This window comes from Monomorium pharaonis, chromosome 8, assembly GCF_013373865.1.
Source record: "Monomorium pharaonis isolate MP-MQ-018 chromosome 8, ASM1337386v2, whole genome shotgun sequence".
In the NCBI taxonomy this organism is placed as follows: Eukaryota; Metazoa; Arthropoda; class Insecta; order Hymenoptera; family Formicidae; genus Monomorium; species Monomorium pharaonis.
In genome coordinates, this window is record NC_050474.1 from 6,884,441 (window position 1) to 6,908,539 (window position 24,099).

Consider the following 24,099-nt stretch of genomic DNA (forward strand, 5'->3'; position numbering starts at 1 on the left):
ATGTGTTAGAGTTTTCTAAAATAATTTTTATAACAATCATTGTAATTTTGTGGATAATAATGGTTTTTAATAGTATTTTTCTAAAATAGAAGTCGTCTAAATATTAATGTATAAATTTTTAATAGAAAATTCTACTTTCCGAATTAATAAAATACTGATGTTTATAAACTGACGTTTATAAAAAAATCTTATACTAAAAACTTTTAATCAATAAAATCAAATGATTAATATTAATACAAAATTTTAATTTAATCGATCAATTGATTGTCGATTTGATTACCGTTTTTTAAAACATTCGGAGAAAAATGTTTTTAAAGATTTAAGTAAAGTTATCAATAACAATTCTTTTTATTATTATTAAAATCGGTTCTTGGCCAATATGATTCAAAGGTTACACTAATAACTTGAATAAAGTATTTTAAAAAAATCGATTGTTTTGACTTTTTTAAATGTAGCTTCCGAAATCAGATGAGTGCGTGCTGAACTGCAAAAGTTCACCTATACATGAATATATATATACGGTCATGCTTATAAATAGTAATAATATACGCCACAGACGGTTCTAAATGTATCTTTCAGTCGTATCTGTAGTGCAGATGGGAAACCTCTAAATGTTTAAGAGTTCGATTTTGCGTTCGGCAGCAGTAAAAATTTTAAGACAGGGTTGAGTTAAGCTCTCGGTTGCAGTAAAAAATTTTATGCCCCTCAGTTTCCGGTACTATTCCGGCTTTCTTTCCTAAAGTTGCACGTGAACCCTGCCAAAAGTGAGGTGAGATAAATTAATGATTCTTTTCCCTTCACGTACCGATCTCTTATCCGATCCGCGTATTAAAAATTCTATTAAACAAGTAATTAAAATCGCCATTTTTACCGCCACTTCTCTCTCGCCGTCCCTTTCCCTGTCTCATTTCTGCAGTTAATTACAAACAAAAAATTTCCTTGGGGATGGGATGAGCGATATATCGTCCGTTTTATGACGAATGCCGCAGAAAGATATTATTTATACTATCGGCGTGGGTGGTGAGAGGGTGGTAGATAGGCGAGAGAGATACGCGCCGCTGCGTGAGTGCTGTTTCGTGTATGCGCGAGTAAATCCGCAGGTAAAGGATAAACATATCCTGCGATCGCGGCAAATGTACGAGTTCAAAAATTACACGGACCGCTCGTCGTCGATCTCCCGTGATGGCGCGCGATGTTTTCCGCAACCGACTCGTTTATTCCGTAGTTTTATTTTACCGAACGCGTCGTGATTTTATTCCGCGATAACAGAATTATCGGGAGAATGCAATCGTACATACATAAGCGAACTTTTATATATATAAAATAAAAAAAAAAGAGAAGTCCCGCCGTCGGAGAGATCCGCGCGCAGAAATTGTCCCGGTAAACAAGTGTTTACCGGGGCGCTCCGTGTGCTTCCTGAAATAACCCCGCGTCTGGAGGGTGCAGTGTACGCTGAAAACTCGCGTCGTGTGATCTAAGCAAAAGCGACGTAGTCGGGGTAACCGGTTCGCTTGACGTACAAAGCGCAAGTTTCGAGGGTTCAAAGCGCGCCCGAATGTCGCGAAATCACGGGAGCGCACACATTTCGAAGAGGAGAGGAGAGGGGGGGGGAAGGGGGACGCTACATATATGGGGTGGGGGGGAGGCGGGATCGTCCCGGAATTTTTTTAACGCTCGGCGAGGCAAAGGGTTTAATGGGACTAAAGGAACGGAGGATTATTAGCGGCGGGGTCGTAATGGCTCCTTAGCAGCGCCACTGGCGGTAAAACATTGTGAAGTGCATGGACACCGTTCGACCGGTGGGTGAATGATACGCGCGGGAGAAATGCGTATCATTCGCGGAGTGCTCTTCCATGTATGCACGAGTAAATCCACAGATGGAGGGTAAATACGCCCCTCTCGCGTCGATCGCGACGGGGTGGGGAGGGGGGGGAGGAGGAGATGCACGGCGCGTTGCTCTTTCTCCCTTTCTCTTTTCTCCCTCCCCTTCCTCCCCTCGCGCTCGCAAAGATTGGCACCATTCGTCACATCGTACGTTTACCCAACAACCCCCTCGGCCAAATCTCTCTCTCGCGCGCGCGTACGTGCATTTCATTGATGTCTCACTCCCCGTGTAATTCAATGATCACCAAGGGTGTCGCGTCTCTCTCATCACGCGTCGAGGGAGGATCGATTTTATGTCGTACACGCTGCCGATCTCTCTGGCGAATCGTACAGAAGAATGACTTTCCGCGATGCATGAGCAATTTGGGATAATCGCGAGTGGCTGTTGTGCAACAGAAACTCGAGCGTGAAGAGATACGCTTGACGTGAATTACATGGTACGATAAATAAATTTGGCGGGAAAACCGGCAGCGCAACGTTGAAACGTTCGAAATATATATATATATTTTTTTAAGCTAATTCTTTTTTAATCCAGCGGATATCATTCATACAGGTCGATCTCGCGTGGCTTACGTAATGCGCTGGTCGTTCGATCGTGCGAGTTTAATCGGACTCTCTCTAAAGTTTCGTATTCACGTCTTAATCATCTTTGTGAATGCGCTCACGTGCATTCGGCGCGCATTCGCAGAAAGTTTACCCATATCTTACAGTTCGCAACATGAAAATCGACGATTACTCCTTTGCTGAATATTGCAGTTCGAACGCGACTACGAATATCGTTTCATCATTATTGAACACGTGTTACGCGAGAATTTACGCGAGATAAATGCGCAAGCACCGAGCATATCTGAGATAATTGGAAAGTCGGACGTATTTTTTCTACCATCTTGCGAATTAAGTTTTAATTTCTTTTTAATCGCTTGGTTGCTTTTTTGCTATAACTTTAATAAATTATAATTTAATACTTATAATAAAAGTGTTTACTCTTACATCTCCATTCTTCATTTTTCGCATTAAACAAGTGCAAAAATCTTGAAGAAATAATGTTGCTCAGCAAATTATGTACTTGTATTACTGAAAAGATAACGCCAAGAGTTGTCTATTAAAAAAGACTAAAGTTATGTAATTTGCTGTAGCGTCGACACATCAATAATCGCCAGAGAAAGAGCCAAGAGTTTCGCACTGATCCATTAAAACAACCATAAGTTTTAAACAATTAGAGAGGCCCGAATGGCCATACGGGGACAGATCGAAAAATGCCGCGACGTAATCAACGGCGAATTGAGATTTCCTCGAGGAAGGGACAGACGTTCTTCATCGGCGACGATAAACGTTTCACGAGGACTTTTTTTTTTTTTTAAGAGGCGCTTACCGAAGATCGGGGATAGAAAGTAAGGATTTTTTCAGGTAGAAAATTAAAGCGGGAGCTTAGGAGGAGCCCTCGAAATAAAACACTAATTCGAAGGATCGATATGTTCTGTACAGCTCGTGAACGGGCGGCGCGGCGCGGGAGGCACGGATCGCGCGAGAGGGGTGCACGGGCGAGCCAACTTCAAAATATTACTGGCAGGGATGCGATAAGGATTATGGGGCCCCCAATTAAAGTCCGGAAAAATAATAAAAGACGAACGGCGGCGAGATTGCTCCCGTTTCGCCCCTTCTCGCGACGTGACGTTTTATATCTGCTCGGATTCAGGGAAGATATGTCCCCCCCCCCTCCTTTGCTTTTGATCACTTAATTCTCGCGAAATTTCGGTTTATAATAGTAATCGAGGAATTTTCGCGATTACAACAATATTACCGTATTTTTGCTTCTATATTTAACACGAAGAGTAGAAGGATTCAAAGTGATTAAAATAAACGGAGCCGATCGGGATGTCCTTTTTCGATCAGGGAAACCTTCTGCGTATTTTAGTCTCCATTTAATTGTTTTATTATCCTCTTCGATTATCGGTTTGTTATTCTCGTCGTACGGATATTTCGAGAAAAGTGATTCGTCCGAGGGAGCCCGGCCGCTGTCTTTAGCACTGAAAGATTGGTGTCCTAAGGTCGATACGAAGGGGAGATCTTACAAAGTATCACGAGGATTATCGAACTCGGCGCTCAAGAACGCGGAAAATTAGGCTCCTCGCATCGCGGTCCAACTTCCGTCCCCGTGAAAGCTCTGTCCTCTGTATTGCCATTCAACCTCCTCCTCCAACGTCGCTCACTCTTTTAACGAGAGGATCTTTACGAGGACTCGTTTATGCCCCTGAACTGTTAACGCGCTACGCAAAGCGTACACAAGCAATTCCCCTTTCAGTCAATCGTGAATTATAACGCGCTCCTCGTGTAACGTAAATTATCTCTTTCCGTTTAAGGGCCGCGAGAGCAAAGATTTAGTACTTAGAATTAAATACTGTTTGAAAGCAACGGGCTTAGGATTAACAGCGATGATAGAAGCGGTTGTTGGTTTTTTTTTTTTTTTTTTTTAAATATCTTCCGCCTCCGGTTTTACCCGAAGGCAACGCGGGTTAGATGCAAGTAAGATGCGGTCGTGCTTGCTGCAAGGAAAAAAAAAGAGAGAGAGAGAGAGAGATGAACTCTTTTTCACGCGGTGCTCCAGGGGGATGAAGCTCCGTCTTGCGGAAGATGCCGCGGGCGGTGGCAAGACGGTTTTCTCCGTAACAACGTCCGCGCACAAACGCGAGGTATCCTTTTTCGTGGGAGGCAACTGTGTGCATCTCTAGTACTCACTTTTCCATCTGGACTGCATACTTTAATCCCCGCGAGCGAGACTATCAGGAGAACGGGCGTGAATCGATCGCCGTACTGAAACAAACAGATCAGAAGTCGTGCATGTAGCGGCCGCATGAAATTTACATGAGCACAATGTAACACAATATCCATATGCATTTGTTTTATTAAAATACAAGCCTGACGTTGATAAAGCTGCGAGTTACAATCCAGGATTCATACACATGATGTGTACTTAGCTTTCGAATCTAGGATTCATATACAGAATACATCTAGCGTACACGTCTGCAGAATCTTATGTAATAAGAGCAAAGAGTATCAAACATTAGTATCAAACACGAAAAAATAGATTGGGTGATTCAACAAAGTCTTGTTGTTCGAGTTCAACATTTATAACCGACGAAACCTGAGTTTAACGAGGAAATCGCGGAAGGAATAAAAGAATTGTTAGTAAAAACAAATTCTTTGCTACCTCTGAAAATTGATAATGTAAAAAGTTTTTTTATTACAGCGGCAAAAGTATATTTTGTTAAAAATTTTAATATATACGTTCAATGGATGTTTACAGAAAATTATCTGTGTTAACAAGTTTGTTATAATATTATAACAAACACTTATAATATTATAACAAACAAATTAGGGATTACATATGGTAATCCCTAATTTTATTCAGCTGTAAAACTTTACTGCTTAATCACAGAAAAGTGTTTGTGTATTACGATTATTGGTCTACTTTGTCAGTCATATTATTATTAAATATATTTTTCTTAATAAAATTTTCTTATGTACACAACTTCTTTCTGCAACATGACAAATTATGTCTGTGTAACGCTATATAATCTTATTTGAATATTGAACATTTAGAAAATAAAGATGTTCTTTTTTTTATATCCTTAGACTCAAATAAAAAAGGATTTTAACTATAGCTATGAAATATAACTTCCACATTTTTGTTTTTAAATAAATTATGTAAGACTTTTGTCGTGTGCAATTTTATAATAGGCAATAAATGCATTTCTACTTGCGGACGAAAAGCAAGTGGAGCAAAATTGCGATAATATGTTTACAGTTTGATCCGCGTATTTAGAAGGGACCAACGTCCACTTCATCCGAGTTCTCTCTATTGAAAAGATCGAGCCTTCTGCAACTTTGAAGTGGTTGTCCAATTTCGAAATTGAAAAGTTGGCAAGCTACGCGGTATAGTTCAGAGAGAGACCGGACTTCACGCAAGAGTCAGAGACACGGTTCATTGTCTCGAAAAGCCAAGGTTGATGTTGCTGGAGCCACAAAGGGGATCTCCGGTATAATTACGGTAACGCATAGGGCGTTGTTCGATAAAGGACACTGGCGCAACTTTTATCATCTTCCTCCCCGACAGAACAATCCGTAGATATTCCGGTACGGTCTCGCAATTTTTATAATTGCTACAGGGTACATGACAAAAGTCACATTATAGAAAAATGCCTCGAAGTCATATCAAACTCTCGAGTTTACGATAATTATAAATTAACAATAATGGGGAAGGGAGACGTATAATGCATTCGACTTTGACATTTCCAACGTCTGCGTCTCGTTTGTGAATGCTTGTTCGTAACAAGGCATTTCAATACGACAACTTTAAGGAAGCAAACGACGGCGAGGGCGTAATTTAATGTAATGTACTTCGTGCAGCTTCAAGCAGTCTAAGAGCCCTTGCTTCTCAAGAGACGACAATAATTATGCCCCCTTATTATAAGGATGTTCTACAATGAGAAAAGCCCTCCCGTCAACTGGACGTCTTTTTTTCTTATGTTTCTCTGTTTATAACCGGGATCCTTTTATGTCAACCGAATAGTAAATATTTTGAATTTAATATGCCACTCTTCGTGCTACTTTTGCTCCTTCTAAACAACTTTCGCTATCCATAACAGCTTTATTCTTTCATTACCTTAAACAGTTATACAATTAAACGTAAACATAATAATGTGTTTATGATTGATGTAATAATTTCTGAATCGCAAAATTTTAGAAATCAAAATTATTAATAATTTTAAATAACAGTAAGTTAACTATTCGACCGATAAATAGATTATCTATTCCGACCTGCAGTGAATCTTGGTGCTGAATATAATTTTTCTATTAATTAAATATTTTTAGTTCACATATAAACCGCGCGCCGACAACTTTGTCAGTCTTGAAACATAGCTATTAGCTAAATGTCGATGCTCGTAAGCATCTTTAAGATTCCCCTTCCCCGACAAAACTAAATTTATTGCGAAAAAGAATATTTCAGCCACCATTCGAATCTGGACCTCCCATCATTCCGTGAGAGCGGTTTTTTTAATTCAACTATCAATGTCATTCTTCGCTTTAATAATTTTCATACTCGTTAGTTTCACAAATTCTACGTATTAAGGAAAATGCCAGCATTCCAAAGCGGGATAATTTATCGGAAATTGAAATTTGACAAGTAAAATATTCGCGTGTCAAACGGTAATAGCGTAGGGTTCCGCGAGGCGTATAAAAAGCGGTCGATTCGTTCGAAACAGCTGCTCTCGAGCGACTTGCCTATACGCCGTTCGCCGTTCCCATTCGATACCCATCAGGAGACTACAGATGCAGCATTCATGGTACACGGAGGTTTTTCTCTTTATTACATTTTTTTTTTCTCTTCTTTCCTCTCGCCACCGTCGCCGCCGCTGTGTGCTGTCATCATCAAGGAACAACCGAAGCGCCCGCGCGCCGTCACGACGAATACGAAACGTCACAGCTTCTTCTCATCGCGTCCTCTTACTTCTGTCGCGTCACAAGATGCATTGTAATAGGATGTCGAGAACGCGAAAAGTGCGCGCGCGCGCGCGCAGATCCAGACGTACCAGAGATCTATCATATATCATAAAACATATTCGCTGCGGCTGTTACGTCGTAGCGGGCACCGATTGGCAAATTTAAACGCGGAAAGATTTCACGTGTGCGTCAACTCGAAGAATATTTTCATTCGGAAAGAGAGGAAAAACCATTTCCGCGTAATATAAGACCGTGAACGTCCTCTCTTCCCTCCTCGCTCGTCTCGGTTTCCAGGGAACGTCAATGACGAGGAATGCCAATCCTTCAAATGGAAGCTCTTTTTCTCCTCCCCAGGTAGTTCGAGGCATCTTTTCAAGGCAAGCTAAATAGCGAAGTCCCTTTAATAACCACGTAATTGCCGTATCGCGATGCGCCTCTCTCTCTCTCTCTCTCTCTCTCTCTCTCTGGAGTTGACATCGCCGTCATTACCCGCTGAAACGGAAGCGATACGAAACGCGACGAAAGTTGAGCAGGGTGCACCTTGGCGCGGACTTACGGTTTGTTTAAGGAAACCGCGCGCCAGACACGCCGGTTACGAATACGCGGAAGAGGCGTGGCGGTGGAGGGCTCGTCGGCAACCTCCCTTCGCCGCCGCGCCGCGTCGGTCCGACCGAATCCCAACCCTTCGAGACGGCGGTCGCACCGGACGGTCGCCCCGACCGATCGCATGCGTCGCATGCGGAATTTATTCGCCGTCGCCGAGGCGCGCCTCGAAGCTCTCAGACGTACGTCTCACTCAGGGCGTCTTCCGCTGCTCCCGAAGCTGACCCGAGTAATCGTGTCCCTCCGACTCGACCTCGCTCTTCATTTTCGTCTGCTGTTTCTGCGCAACTTCGAAGGAATTTGAAGTTTTCTCCAAACTTTTTTTTCGGAGCTTGGAATATATTTGAAGTTGTCGAGAAATAAACCGTAATTTCAATTCAAAGTCAGCGGACGACGGACAATGATTAGCGAAACAACGGGCGTTTCCCGGGCCCTAACGTCACTCAGTAGTCTCCATTATCCGTTATAGAATTGATTTCGTTCTCCGCCCCCCCCCCTCCCCCCGCATGTCGCTTACTCTTGCTCCCTGATTCTCATCCGTTACGCGTTTATCCCCAAAGCAATCGAATTACGCCCGACGTAAGGATGTTATTTAATTATCAACGTCGCTCCCGGACGGTGGAAAGCAATTTGCAGGCGGCCGCTCGATTATCTTTATCACGGCTTGCTATCGGCGTGCTAATTACGCTTTAGCGACGCAGACACATGATGATGACGGCAAAAACGACGACCAGGTATTACGGCGACACCCTGGTCTCACGATATTAACGCGAGAGAAAGCGAAAAAAAAAAAAAAGCTGAATTGCTCTTAACGAGGTGAAATCAAGAAAAAAAAAGGGGTGGAGAGAGGGAGGGGAAAACCGGAATAAATAGTTATTACGCGGAGCTGCGGCGAGGCAGCGCGCGGACGCGCGTCGCCGCAAACGTCCGTGGAAATAACCGGAAATTCTGTAATCGTCGCGTGGAGTGGCGCGCCTTTGAAACAAAATTTTCTTTCCGCAACGGGCCAGAAAGAGCGTGAGAGAGAGAAAGAGAGATAGGGGCTAACGGAAAATCCACCTAAACAAAGTAGACAGACAATAATATAGTAAATTAATTCTCCGACCGATAAATGTTGTAAATGATGTAAATGAAGTTAAGATCGCCTACTCGGTTTGCAACAAATCTTGATGCTAAATACAATCATTCTCAGCTCAGTATGATTATTATTTTTCGATACCAAGTTTTTACAGAAGAAAAGAAACTAATATAAACATATATAGATATTCATATATGTTTTTATATGAAACATTTTTTCTCGGGCAGTTACTAAAGCTGAGTATCATTAAAATGTTCCTTTGCTCGAAAAAAAAAAAAACTAATATACATAATTTATTGCAAAAAATAATACCGCAGCCAGATAAAATAGATTATAATTAAAAATAGATAAAGGGTAAAGGAAACAACGAGGATGACGTCGGGTGAGGACCCGCCCTGGCTCTTCGCACGTTCCTCGAGCGCATTATTAAGGGAATCGGTCCGCCGTCTCTGCTGAGTATTTCCGCGACAGAAGCCCGTCGTCCTTTTCTCTCCCTTCAACCCCCAGCCGTCGCGCGTTTATCTCTCCGTCTCGTCCCGCGCGCGTTCCTGATTGTCCAGAAAGGCTACCCCATTCCGCTGACGCAATCTTCGATCTCTCTGTGACGTATGCCGAAGGCAATGCCAATGCGATACGTCTCGGGCATAGCGACGTTCCCCGGAAATGACGGCGCTCGCGCTTTCTTTATCCACGTCGCATTCGTCGTTGCGGTGAAAAAAAAAAATGTGCAAGACGTAATTAGATTTTACGGGTCGATCGCGCAATTGGGAATCTAATTACGTCTCTACGTATCGAGATTCTTGTATTTTTTTCCGTCGTCAAAATGAATATGTGATTTATTAATTAATATATTATGTTTATAAATTTATTGTCATATGTATTCAAGGTACAAAATAATGTATCGTAAACAATGCTTGTAAACATATTACTCTTTGAAAAACATCACTATAAATGAATCAAAGTTTAATGAAATTTTGGATATAATTACGTAAAGGGAATAATTAGTCAATAATTAATATTTTTAATAAAATTTCAAAATAATAGATAGAATAAGACTAGGGGATAAATAGAATAGAACTCCGGATAATGTAAATTTAAGAAAATAAGATTTTCAGGTCAAATTTAAACTTTAAGTACAACGATCAATACAATTTCCAATACAAAAAGTTATAAATGTCTAGTATTTTTTGCCTGTTGCAATATTTAGAAAACTATGTCAAACCAAAAACTGACCTGTCTATATATAAACTTTTTTGCGTTATTTTTTGTATCTTGAATATATTTAAAGTTCTATCCACATGTTATATAACACCCTCTACATAGAAACATTTACCGCGAGAATGGTTTAATTGCCAAAATTAGGTTTCCTGTTTTAAAGCGTTAATGGCTCAATAATTTATTAACTTACGAAACTATTACAATCACCCATAAATTATTAATCAACCATTAACGCTTTATAAGCGGGGAATTGAATTTGGGCAGTTAGATAGCTTTTGCGGTAACGGCAAAGTGTATGTAGCAATAAATTTAGCAATATTTCTCGGGAATCGTGAATTCTTTATTGATCAAGAACCAATCGATCGCCGTTCGTCGAAGCCCACCGAGTCAGGAGATATGACTTCAAAGTAATTGCCGCAAGTGCGGTAGACAGGAGTGGTTCTTTACAAAAGATGAGGGTTTTTTTTTTTCAGCCAGGATCATCCAGTTCCAATCGGCCGTCAGTGTAATCTGTTTGGGTCCTGAGGGGGACGCGGGCGGCAACTACTCCACTTTGTTTCTGAGAGAACAAAATGTGCATCCACCGGGGTAGATCCTGCGGGAAGCGGCTTTACGCAGATTCGAGCCCGTTCGACAAAGACGCTCGCCTCGGCAGCGAAACATCAATCATCCCGACCTGTCATTGAAAATTGAATTTCAGACTTTCGATAATTCGCCAAATTGGCCCTGCCCCGGCGGATAAAATTTCACGCGCGCGCGGAGAGATATTACTCGGCGTCAATTCTCGTAAAGTTCCGATCGTAATGCCGGTCGGTAATGTATTACGGTGCACCTAATAGGTGCAGCTCTCCCCGTGCGTGTGGTAAGTGCGCTCTTGTCGAGAGAAGAAAGATACAGGGGAGAACGATGCCAAATGCGTGTCGCTTATCTCGTATTTCCCACTTTGTACCGATCCGCGTGCTGATTAAGCGTTGGAAATTGTAGTTCGATATGTGTTTTCAGGCACCCAATTACTGCGATGTCGAACCTTTCGTCAATAATAAATTAATTTAATAACGTAACAAATTTAATAATTTAATAACCATCTCGTTGTTATTCCGATTACAGGATCTCTCTGTTATAATACGCGACCGATGCCGACTATTCGTAAAAAGCGAACAAGTCCGCAAGCGGCACGCAAGCCAAGGTTTTTTTCCGCCTCGGCGCGACGCGAATGCCCGCGAGAAATCGAAGGGAGGAGTGGCCTCTCGAGACCGAGGCTCTTCATCGAATGGCGGAGCAATTGACATAATGAATGCAATTTCATTCAAAGCAACACGGATGGATGAGGATCACGTTGTTGCCGACGGATCGCGACGGATCGGCGGCGAGGGTGGAAGGGGCGTCCACACGAGGAAGGAAAATGAAGGAACGACGAAGAGCCGGGGGGCGAGGGGGGGGGGGGAGAAAGGAAAACGTAAAAAAGAGGGCACAAAACGAGCCGGCGCGGCCGGTCGATTGCATTCGCATTATCGGGAACGTCGCGCTGATGTTATTATTTACGACGTCGTTATCCTCAGACGCGCGAGACTCTTCGCGCCGCGCGCGTTGCACGCGCGTGTGTATATTAATCCCTCTCTTCCATTAATCTTTATCCCGCGCGCACGATGGCGTCCTCATAAATATGGATTACGGAGATGTGCGTGTCTCCCTTCCCCCCCCCCCTCCTCCTGCCGGTAGCAGTGTCGCGATCCGTTGTTCTCTCTTCGAGGAGAAGTAATCGGGTTTTCGTTATTCCTCAAGAACATATATATATATAATTCCGAACGTTGAACGGCCCGTTTGTCGCGGCCGTTCGATCCGAACGGCTCACAATGGCGTGCGCGCCGCCGTGTTTTCCCATGGGGGGGGAGGCTCGCAGTTCGCCATTCGGCAGTCTGCCGCCGAACGAGTAGCCGTGATATTCGGAGAAAGCTTCGGGGAGTTCGAGGAGCTTTTGAGGGGCTGACCAGTACCCTCCACTGCCGAGAGGGTACGACGAATCTCTCTCTCTCTCTCTCTCTTTTGTCCTCTTCATCTCCTCCATTTGCAATAGAGCCGGAGTCGAGAGCTGGTCTAATATGCTTTAACTCTTTGTCGACGACGAGACGACCGGTGGCGAGTGCGACGAAACGGATGGGAACCGGCTGACGGAGGCGACCGAGGAAGATGGAAGTTACAAATATTCATAGTAGGAAGCCAAAGAAATAACCAGACCCTGCAAACAGCCACTCATTGCCATCTGCGGGCATTCCGTATCTCGTTAGAAAAGACAGAGAGACAGGCGGCAGAGAGACGTGACGGGGGCGGGAGGGGGAGAGAGGGGTAGAAGGCGTTGAAAGGGATACGGTTTTTATTTTACCCCTCCACTTTCTCTTCCTTTCATTGAGCCCCCGGGTCCCGGGTCGGTTCCAAGGATACATTGAGTTTCTCTTCACGGGCGAATTTCCGGCGAAACAATACTGAACCGTTTATAGTCAATTAACGGACGGAGGAGGTTCGCCCTTAATACGCCTTGCCCTTCAATGAAGCTTCGGAAATTTCACGGGAGAAAAAGAGAGAGAGAGAGTGGATAAAAAGGATGAACTGACATCTCGAGAGGACACGATAACGATCGTTTGAAGCTTTTCTCGAATATTTTATTCGAAACGTAGACGAAGACTGTTGGAAAAATGGTTATAATTATGTTTAAATCCAGTAGATAAAACATTTTGCTCTTTTGTGAGGTGAAGACGGAGGGAGGGACGAAGAGAGATATTTTCCTTTCGGTTAAGTGTATAATATCATAAGATTATAATAGAGTTAATAATATAAAATAAATGGCGATTAAAACGCACGTAGGTTTGCTTAATTTTTTGCTATGATTTGCTTAAGGGTGTCCCATGCTTATTTCTACAAGTGTGTTATGTATTTTAATAAGAATAATATAAGGAATGATATAAATTGCGTTTATATCACTATTCTACTTTTCATAGATAATATATTCCACAATTTATGTAGTTTAATTTTTATCGTTTTATTAGGTATTGTTATTTTTTATGTTGTTTGTTCTTTTGCCATCGACAAATTTTTTTTATTAAGGAAAAGTACTCGAAGAAATTCAATTAATAAATTGTCATTAAATTAAAATTTAATTAATTAATTTGATTGCAACAAGGTTCCTTATTTTCTGCAGTGGTCTAATGTAATTGGACATATAGACTCGCTGAGCGAAACTGTAGTGTATAGAGATTACAACAACGTTGTGGCGGAAAACAAGCTTTCAGACATCATATTTACCAATGACGACAAGGAGTACATCCCAGCATCTCAAGAAGAAGATTAGAGATGAGCTGTATATTCACAGTGGGAAAGTTAGTTTAGTCGACCTAACGTAAATTCTCAATGTTAATCTGTCATAAGTGATTAAAGCGATAATGGAGTTATTCCTTAATACACTTCTCTTAGAACAAATTTCTATTTCTTATCAAAAACATTTTTGATTCATGTAGAAAATCGCCGCTAAGTTTTGAAAATAGATGTAATACATAATTATTAAAAAATTAACGTATGGCATGAAAAGTATATCTTTGTCATTCACTGGCTGTATTTGTATAATAATTAGTAAAATCTTGGTTGTATGGTAGAGATTTTTTAGTTGTACTGCCTCATTTAAAATAGTGAAGTGAGTACCAGTCGAAAAAATAAATTATTAGCAAAGAAATATTCATTAATTCTTACAAGAGCTACATCTAATATTTACTCACGAACCCTTCGCGCATAATATGTATGATAATGCGGTGGCTACTAAAGACTAGTTACGCCGCATTACATACGTACCGGAGGCGGGAAACACCGAAAGGAATTCCCTCGGAAACGAGTTGAACGCATCCTTTGATTTATGATCCATTCGAGCCGAAGCACAATGATGAAAGATATGCTCTTTGCGGCAATTTGTCAGTGAATACGAAATCCGAGTAAACTACAACATATTCTTCTTTCATGTGATCTGCTTTTATGCGCCTTACTATGAAGTATGTGCATGCTTTGAGCTGTCCCATCCAGGCGTGATTCGTCCATTCGCTCGGTTGCATCCGGTTCTACTTTGTCTAAGTATCTCTCGACGTATACATAAGTCATTTAAGAAAGTTCTCCAGTTATTTCACATAAGTACTTGACAAAATTTTGAGAAGAAGTTTGTGATTAATATATAATTAATATATCATTCTTAACTTTTTTAACATTTTTTGACCACGTGTATCTTAATTAATAATTTTTTATAATAAATTTTCTATAAATTTATTGATACATGTATGTCTGTGAAATATTTACTTTTGCTTCAAATTAGGAAAAATACTCCGACATATTCTTTTCTTCTTCATTTGTTTATCGGTAATAAATCTACTTTTGTACCTTTCTCTGACGTTTCAACACCTTTGTTATGGTTTTCGGAGATTCGGAGATCGATCATATAATTTCCCGTGAAACTTTCCACATTTCAAACATGTATAGCCTTTCTTCTCAATGCAATACTAACGAGAATTCTTGTATCAGTAGACGTTGCATTGATAGAAGAAAGATTATACACGTATGAAGCGTGAAAAAGTTTGACGTGAGATTACATGATCGATTTTCTGCCTCCTAAGTGTTATCAACTATTGAACGAACGAATGCTCCGAACAACGCTATAGGCCACTCGTCACACGAATATCACTCATACATATCGCAGACGAAATCGTCTTATGGCACGCATGTTTTATAGACGCAATTAGTAATACCGCCATTAACATCTCTCAGCTTATTGAGGGGGGGGGGGAGCTTGATTATCCTCGCGGAAACTTCGTCGCGCGAGTGACGGCCGCGCCCGTAGATTTATGATCCCTTTTATCGAAGTACAATGATCGAGCACTCGCTCACGACGACGATTCGCCGCGCGAATCCGAACTCCACGGAGGCTAGAAAATAACTCACCTCACCTATCCCCCTTTTTTCCTCGCTCTTATGCTTGTTACAAGACACACCCTCGTATCTAGAATGGACGACGATCCGCCGGCGTGGCACGCGTTATTTGTCACCCGCCAGACAATGTAAAAATCCCAGAAGCTCGCGCGTCTTTTTTCCAGATGGAATTTCGTCAAGCGAGCTTGATTTATGAAGCCGCGCGAGCCGACCAAGTGACCATAAAGCACTCGACGTCCCCGGTTATACAGCAATGGAAGAGATTCAACGTGATAAACGACAATGATCGAAGGACATTAACGTTTCCGTCCCTTCCGATTTTTACCGGGAGGAAATAAACGCTTCGTCCAGAAAACATAGATAACTTTTGTATAACTTGTTTATTTTATAATTCACCCCTCGCACAGTCGATTAATTTTATAAATAACACGCACCAACGTGCAACAGAAAGCTTTGTTTATTCGCTCTATGTAATACATCCTTTTATTCAATATTCTGCGCACATTTGCATGTTTATCTCATTTATACTCAATGATTTAGAATGAACAACAATCAATTGGACAACGTTAATTTATCAGTTCTGTTTGCAATAAACAGTGGATTTATTAATGCATCTATAAATCACGATCTGAATCAGAATTCTCGCTTGATTACTCCGTTGACTAAGTAGAGCATTATAGGATCCGTATATCTTCGATAATCTGCAGGATGTTCTCCATTTAGCCGACACGAGTGCTCCCCCGGGCCACTCTATTTCGCGATCTTGTCCCTTTGGAACTTCGTCTAATAACGTGAGACCGTCTCGTGATTCATAGTTCATTGCTCCAGGAATCAAGTATTTGAAGAAATCCGTCGCGGCGCGTGATCGAGATAAATGCGCTTTGATCGCGAGAAAATGTATATTTTCGCAACACCTTTTTGAGAGATTTTATTAAAAAATTTTAAAATCTGTAGTCTATAACTTATTTTTTCTTAATTGTATCCTTTCTTTTTGAAAAGGTGAAAAAAAGGCGCGAAATGCACCTGAGTGATTGTGTCTTCAAAGAAAACTCAAGTGGGTATATCCTTCTTAAAAAAGTAAAACACAAGTGATACAATTTTTTGTATTTTCATTTAAGGTTTTTGCTATTTTAATTCAAATTATTGAAGGTTGTATTTTAATCTAAGCAAGAAAAATATTTAACGTAAAAAATTTGAAGCTGTTTAAAAGAAAGTTTAAATAAAATAAAATTGAAATAAATGGTACATACTTATTTGTTTAAACGGCATTAAGTTTTTAATGTTAAATATTCTTGCTGTTTGTTAAATTAAAATAAAAAGACTTAGATTTAATTTTAATTGGCGCAATTTTGTAATATTTTTAAAGAAGAATTAAACATGCTTAAGTTAACGGAGTTCAAATATTGTCATTGTTTTTTAAGGACATTACAAAAGCACTCGCATGCCTTTAAAAATAAAATAGATTAAATTTCTTTTGTGTGTTTTTATTAGTTATATTATAACTTTATTTACCGATTAAGTTAATTTATTACTATTTAATTTAATATGTAATATTATTATAAATAAACTTTTATTTTTAAATGTCACACATTATCTGCTTACCTACAAAAAAGTTGAAATGTGATTGTAATTGCAATACGTTTAATGGAATAAGATCAAGCCTCTCTTTATCTTATTCCCTATCTTTTTCTCTCTTTGAGAATTAGAAATAACGTTTACTCTAACGTATCGGTCAGAATAAACAAGATTAAGTTAATTGCTGAGAAGAACAAGCATTGTCGCGTTTACGAGTTCCCTCGGCCACTTCCATCTACAAACCGACGATTGCGTGTCCCACGTTTTTCTCGAAACCCTCGTGTATTAAATCGAGCCGTGGCGTTAATTAAGAACAGAAACTTTTTACGAGGGTTACATCGACGAATGGCGCGGTGGACGAGGGGGATGAACGTCATCGGGGATCCGGCATGACGGTGTTGATCTCCAATGCGTAGGAAGCAAAGTGACCGGGGTATGGCGAAATGATAAAACGGTGAGGGATGATCAAGTGAGTGATCGACTCGAAATGAAGGACAGAGAGTGGCCGATATCTCCTTCCGTTGCCCGCGGCCAGATTAGATTGGTCCACCCCCTCCGTCGCCGTCGTCATCGGAGATAGCTCCGTTCCCAGCATTCTTCCTCGGCGATGCGAAATGTTCCCTTTTTCTCGTCGTGCTCCAATGGAGCCTTTTCGAAGATTACACCTGTGGCTCGGGCCGCACAGCGTAGAGGATATCAACCGACGCGAAAAGCGCGGGCCGAGCTCTCCGAGGGAGGTTGCGATTTTAATTTACCTTTATCTTCCCTGCACGCCGCGATCTTAATACAAATCCGACGAGGATCTCAAGAAAGAAAGCAATAAGATGATTGCGAGGGAACGGAGGGCCATTCTCCTCGCGAGTCAATGACGAAATTGCAAACGGTAAGCTCGAGCGGCGGTCGCCGCGGCAATACGGTACCGTCTGTCACTCGTGCGATTTTTGTTTCTCCCTTTTTTTGCGCCAGCCTGATTCCGTGTACATTTAGCAATCCCGATGTGTCCGTCGGATTGTCATCGTAGTCGGTTAATTTGCATTAATACGGTCCGTCAATCAATCCGCCGTATTCATCAACGCGTCGTTCTCGGTGACTGCCCGCTGTCCCGCTTGTTCGATGGAAACGTCGATTGGAACGTTAGTTAGTAATTGGCACGCGTAAGTTTATACGCATTAGAATTCGGCATGAACTCTAAATGTAACAATAAGGCAAATTAGCGTTTGATTGCGTTTTAAACGCATAAAAGTCGGTCGATTATTCGGTCATTTGGTAAAAATATAACAAGCATTATTTTTCATCATTATTCAAGTAAAAAGTTTGTGTAATCCCACTGGCAGTAATTGGGACAAATTATTCACGTATTCCATACAGTAAGAAAAATTTGATCCTAACTACCGAAAGTTGAGTGAAATAATACCAATTAAATATTTTTTTAGTCATAGTATAGTTGGTACAATAAATAAAATATTACGTTTCTAAAGTATTTAATAAATATAACCAAATTTGTATACAATAATACGTACTACATATTTAGAAAAAGGAATTATTTTCGGTCATTAACAAACACAATATTTAATTGGCATTATTTCAGTGCAGATATTATCAAACCTTTTTCCTGACTTCACGCAGTGAAATTGGAGCAAATCAAAAAGCTCAATTTAAATCGGAATCGGAATTGCGAAATGTCCTGTGTACGTTGCGCGTAGTCAATTTTGATTGATAAACGCGTACAATATTGAATTAATGAAACGTTTTGTTCTAAATACGAAGCGCTGTATAATGAAATCGCGGCTCTATAGCAAAGCGCGTCCGCGATTCGTGACGTGAACCGACGGCTTTCGTTTCGTGATCCAAGCGCGTGGAGAACAGCGAACCTATATAAGCTGTGACTGTTTATCGAAACGTCACGTACAGACGACCTATCAAAACCAGAAGCGCGTTGCTTAAGCTCGCTCCCTCTTCTTCCTCTTTCGTAGCTCTTTTAGCCGTTCGGCTTCGGAAACATTATTAAACACATGCGATATATTTAAGCGAGTTATTTCTGGCAGATACGCCAAAAATCGCAAGGGGCATCAATTCCGATTGCACAAATCAGATTTACGAAACCCGTCAAATATGTATTTGATAACGCGAAATATATGTTAATTACTTATTAAAATAGAAACTGCAAATTCTTCAAAAAGTATAGACATTCGAGTACAAAAAATAAATAACAAAAAGTTATATTATTTTAATAAGTAATTTTTTATAATAAATAGAAGAAATCAAGTATTATAAAAATAAGTATCTCTTTCATTTTTTGGTACAAAAATAACGTCTCTCTTTCTTCAATGATGTTTTATCTGCACATACAATTCGACGTTTTAATTATGCTCTTTAAATCAATTTAAAAACAAAGTTTATTTCTCTTTTGTATAAAATAATTTTTAAATGAAAACAGACATTTAAAAATTAATTTAGAATAAAACTAGAATGCTGGTGACGATTTTTACATGTTCACAAAAAAGGGTACGTCGAGTACGAACATGGGTCATTGATGTCCGGCGAAAAAACAAACTCAATACTGTTCGTAGAGAAATTAACGGCTTTGTTTGCCCCAGTCATCGCACAGAAATCTTCCCCACAAACTTTTTTTTAGAAGAGAGAAGAACGAATAGGGGACTCTGAGATTTAAAGAAACATCCACGAATAGAAATCGGTCGAACGCGGGATACCCGGAGTTAATTTTTTTTTTTTAGCGGAGTAATCTGTGCACAGAATAATATATTGCTGGTTCTCACGTTGTTTCATTTCCTTCGAGCCTTTCGCCGGCTTAATTCGACATTACGATCCGTGACAACTCTTTCCCGAAGGCGCGATATGGTTGACCGTGATTGCAAAATTGAGCGCGATCACTGCCGTAGGTTTGAAGTGCGTCGTTTGTCGTTTTTCGACAAAGCGGCTTCTCGTTGCCTGTGTGTTTTTTTTTTAACTATGATGCGATATATTTGTTTCACAGACGGATGGTTACGAAACCAATCAATGTTGCTACTCGTCCGAATGGAAGGGCAAGTGCACAAAGGGCCGAGTGTCCGAAAAAAAATTTTTTCGCAGTCCTCGAAAAAGACGATGTAAAATTGGCAGTTGTGCCCGCAATTTCTCCCGAAATCGCTCGCTTTTCACGCGACGTAGCGTGAATGTGTATTTTACGTAACGTCATTCGTTTTAATTTTAATAGACGCGAAATATTGACATCTGGAGAACAGCACGCTCTTGTAAAAACGTCATTGAACGTGTAATTTATTTAAGGCGCACATTATTTATAATTAAAGCGTACGTAATTTTCATTTAATTTAGTTTCTAAATTGCTTTTTAGTAGCACGCCTGCGTCGTTTAAGTTACGTACAAATTTCTCTTGACGATGCTGGTTTTACGGATTAATTGAACGAGCGCCACGTAGTTACTGTAAGAAGATTTACGACCACACAATATTCCTTGGCATGATAAGGAAGCAGTTTTAAAGGTGAAGTTTCCTTGCAAACCTCTCCTCCGCGAAATTAATCCTTAGAAGATGCTGTACATATTTGCTAATTTAGGAGATGCACTCAAATATCGTGCGCTCAAATGATACAGAGCAAAGAGATAACATACACACACATACAGCATTAGAACTTTGCGCGGTAAAACTTTGTGCACTCGCCTACCCAGATCTGCGTTTAATTACTTTAATAGGATGGAACAACTGTACTGTTTTCAATCTCACGGAGGAGGATAAAAGAACTTTGTTTAAATATTCACATGCGTCTCCCGATCAGATAATCCAATGTTAAACAGCTAATTTTGCTAATTGTAAAACCTTCATTAATTATAAATATAGTTCGGTCAATACGTTTGACTTGTTGACTTTCATATCGGCGAAGAATTAAAATATTATAATTTTCGACGTTGTTGTTATTTTGCTGAAACATTTTCGGCAAATAAAACATTTCACGAAACACACGGATTGTCAATATCATGTAATTTTATTAAGCAAAATTTATAAAAATTTATTATCACGGTACTTGAAAAGAATTGTTCAATTGAAAAAAAAAAAACATTATATAAAAGGTATTATTGATCTTTATGCATAATAAATGTAAATCATTGTGGATTTTACCGAAAATAAGTTACAGCGCAATGTTCGGAACGTATCTAATTATACTATTGCAAATAAAACAATACGCAAAATGGAACCGTGCGATTTCAAAAGATTACTTTGGTAAATATTAATTTTCCATAATTTATAAATCAAACTTTCAATTTAATTTATTCAACAAAAGCTCTACCGAATTGGTTTTGCGGCAGTTCAATTCATCCCCGGTATAATATCGTCCGTATGTTTTTGCGATAATATCGCATTTACTGAAAAAGTGGGATGTAAACTCCGATTACACGCCGGTAACGAATCTCGATTTACTTTATCTCCCCCGATCGTTTTTGACGTTTATCTGCGCTTAATGTATGTACAATCGAGTGGATTTAATGGCGTCCGCGTTTACGGAGGACATTTTTCGCGACATTGATTTTTCTTTACGCCATCACGGGCGTTTATATTAAACCATGCAAATAAGCAGTAACAAAACAAAGAGGTTTTCGCCGCGCGCGGGCGCGCGCACTTTTCACAAAGGGAATATTACGCGGAGAAATTTGATTATATTGCCAACGGAAATCTGAATGCGCCGTTGAACGCGCCGAACATTAATCCGGCCGTACGTACGCAAAGATCATACGCGTACGAATCACCTCCAACCAGTCAAATGGGATATTTGCCGAAAGTAAATTAATTTTCCCCGGACATTCACATTCCGCTCGCTTTGCGCGAGAAAATAGCGTACGGCTATTACGTAACTATAGCGAATATCACGAAACGATCGTTGCGCCCGGCGTTGTTCGTGTGCGAGTCTTTCATTTTTAATTGGGTTACTCAAACTAATTAATTCTCTCGGGCGGGTGTGCGGAACGGCCCTCATTAACAGAGACGGCGCGACACAGAGGAATTAACGGTGGAAAAAAGTTATTGACGGGCGGCGGCACGTCGGTAATTTATAATACGGCGTTAAACGTCCCGCGCGAGATACTTCCCCCCCCCCCTCTTTCTCTCTCTCTCTTTCCCCTCTAGCTTTTATCGCGGCTATTTTTTTTTATTCCCTTCCCCTTTTTTTCGCGCAGTTTCACCCCGTGGACGCCGATTGATTGGTTTCGTTCTCAGTTCTCACGCGCGACACAGGTACTCGTTCCCTTTCGCATACGCGGCAAACCGAATGGCAGACGCGTCGTTATATTTGTTAACACACACACACACACAGCCTCCGCAGAGATTAGAGCCAGACGATTGTAATTATGCATCGCGAGAGGATGCGCCGCGCGCGATAGCGATCGCACGTCGCGTCACGATCGGGTGACAGAGATCTTTTCCCAGGGCGAACATCAAAACGCCCCTCACGTCGCGAATCGTCTATCGCCTTCCCCCCCGAGGAATCCCTCCCTCTCTTTTCGGCACGGATATTGTGCACTGCAAAATGGATAAGAGTCTTCGGTAAGAAGAAGGAGCTTTTATTAACCTGTTCCCGTTCCGCGACGATCTTGTCGTGTCTCCCTCCCCTCACCCCGAGATATTGCGTTACGGCGGGGCATTCTGTGCGCGGTATAATAACTACGTAAACGCGCGGGAGAAAAATTTCACTTTAATGTAAATTTATATAAAGGAAAACAAAGGGAACGCACGGGAAGACTGTCGCGAAGTCATTATTATGGGTAGACAAAGTCGCGTGACAAAGGGAGGGTTAATTAGAGTTGCCACGAACGGGGCAACGCGGAGAGCAGATCCAGAGTGGCGAGATAATTGGCACGTTTCGATATACCCCCTTCATGCAATCCGAATTATTATCGACGCAAGTACGGAGTAACACTGAAAACGGTTATCTCGCACTGTGCGATTGATAAACGTAAAATAAAAAGGAAAAGATGGAAACAAGAAATTGTGTGTTGCTAATAGAGATTTGGAGACCAATTTCTTTTCACACGTGTACATTTTTTCGACTGACATGTCAAGAAAAATCAGAAAAGTACTAGACTAAGTTTTTTTTTTTTTGGCGCAAATTGCAAATAAATATAAAGTTGGACAAACGTTAGCGGATTCACACTGATAGTTTCGAGAAATTAAAAATTCATCTAATTAAAAATGTGTTTATTTAATCACAGCTGGATTTTAGTCCCGATATTTCTTGTGTGATTTTATACATATTTTCAAGTTTATCAAACTGCGCATCAAATAAATTTTTAATTCTTGAAACACAATTAAACGGGAATATTAATGCCGCAATATTAAATTAATAATTACTTTAAGAGTAATGATATATTAACAAGCATTTATTACTCCGACCAGGAATCAAATGTGCATTTTTCTCTTTTCCGAGACGGGTGCTTTTTGTCAATTCGACATGACGTTTACCGCAACTAATTGATCATCAATTAATAATCGTGATATTACTCGTTTAACTTAGGACTGTGTTTCAAGACCGAAAATTTATTTGCCGCACAGTTTGATGAGCTCGAAAATGTATATAAAATTATACAAAAAAGAAAATCAGCAACAAGATCCATTACTGTCAAATAAATCGTCTTTAATTATATTTCTTTACATAATATCTTCCTGCTAAAATTCATCATTGTTAGATTATGACACGCGTATCGAAAGCGTGCAAATCATACGGTGAAAATGGACAGCGTTTCTTACCTCTTCGAATGGTCGTCGTATTACGATACGATCGATAACGGATGCGGCGGATCGATTTCGATTGACGGCGAGAATAGCACCATTGAGGTAGTCGACTATATATGCCTCGCGAAACGCGTCAAATCCGGCCTGCTCTGGAACGTGATACGCGTTTGGCTTGTCCGACGCGACTGACAGCACCGTGTTGCGCCACGTGGACCCCAACCACCCCTTGGAAAGCTTTACGAGTGCAGAGGGGGTAGAGGATCATGCGCGGTGCTCCGCTCCGTCCGCTTCGAATCAATCTCTTCTACTGTATTTCGCCTCGCTCGCTTTGTCTTGCTAATCGCGTAATTAGTAGTATTTCGTGGCACGATCGATTTGAAATTAGCTTCTAATATGTTTACCCCAATTTCGTCTGCAATCCCGATAGACGCGAGAGATAAGCTTGAAATTAAAAGACGCGAACATCCGGAGATTCGACGTCGGGGGGCGAAGAAGGAACGAAAGTTCAGGGGGGGGGGGGGAGAAATGCTTAGAGTAATTTTTGCGG

The 24,099-nt window shown here is 40.8% G+C and overlaps 1 protein-coding gene across 1 annotated transcript in view; it reads right to left on the minus strand.

The window, feature by feature from the left end:
• Positions 1 to 23,810, minus strand: part of LOC118644180 (tensin-1-like) — a gene marked incomplete at its 5' end in the record, with an annotated part of 53,297 nt that extends 29,487 nt beyond the window's left edge. The window contains 2 exons of the mRNA XM_036291576.1: positions 4,621 to 4,695; positions 23,568 to 23,810. Of these exons, the coding sequence (XP_036147469.1) occupies positions 4,621 to 4,695; positions 23,568 to 23,810 (318 nt within the window). The remainder of the gene's footprint in view (positions 1 to 4,620; positions 4,696 to 23,567) is intronic.
• Between the last annotated feature and the right edge of the window lie 289 nt (positions 23,811 to 24,099).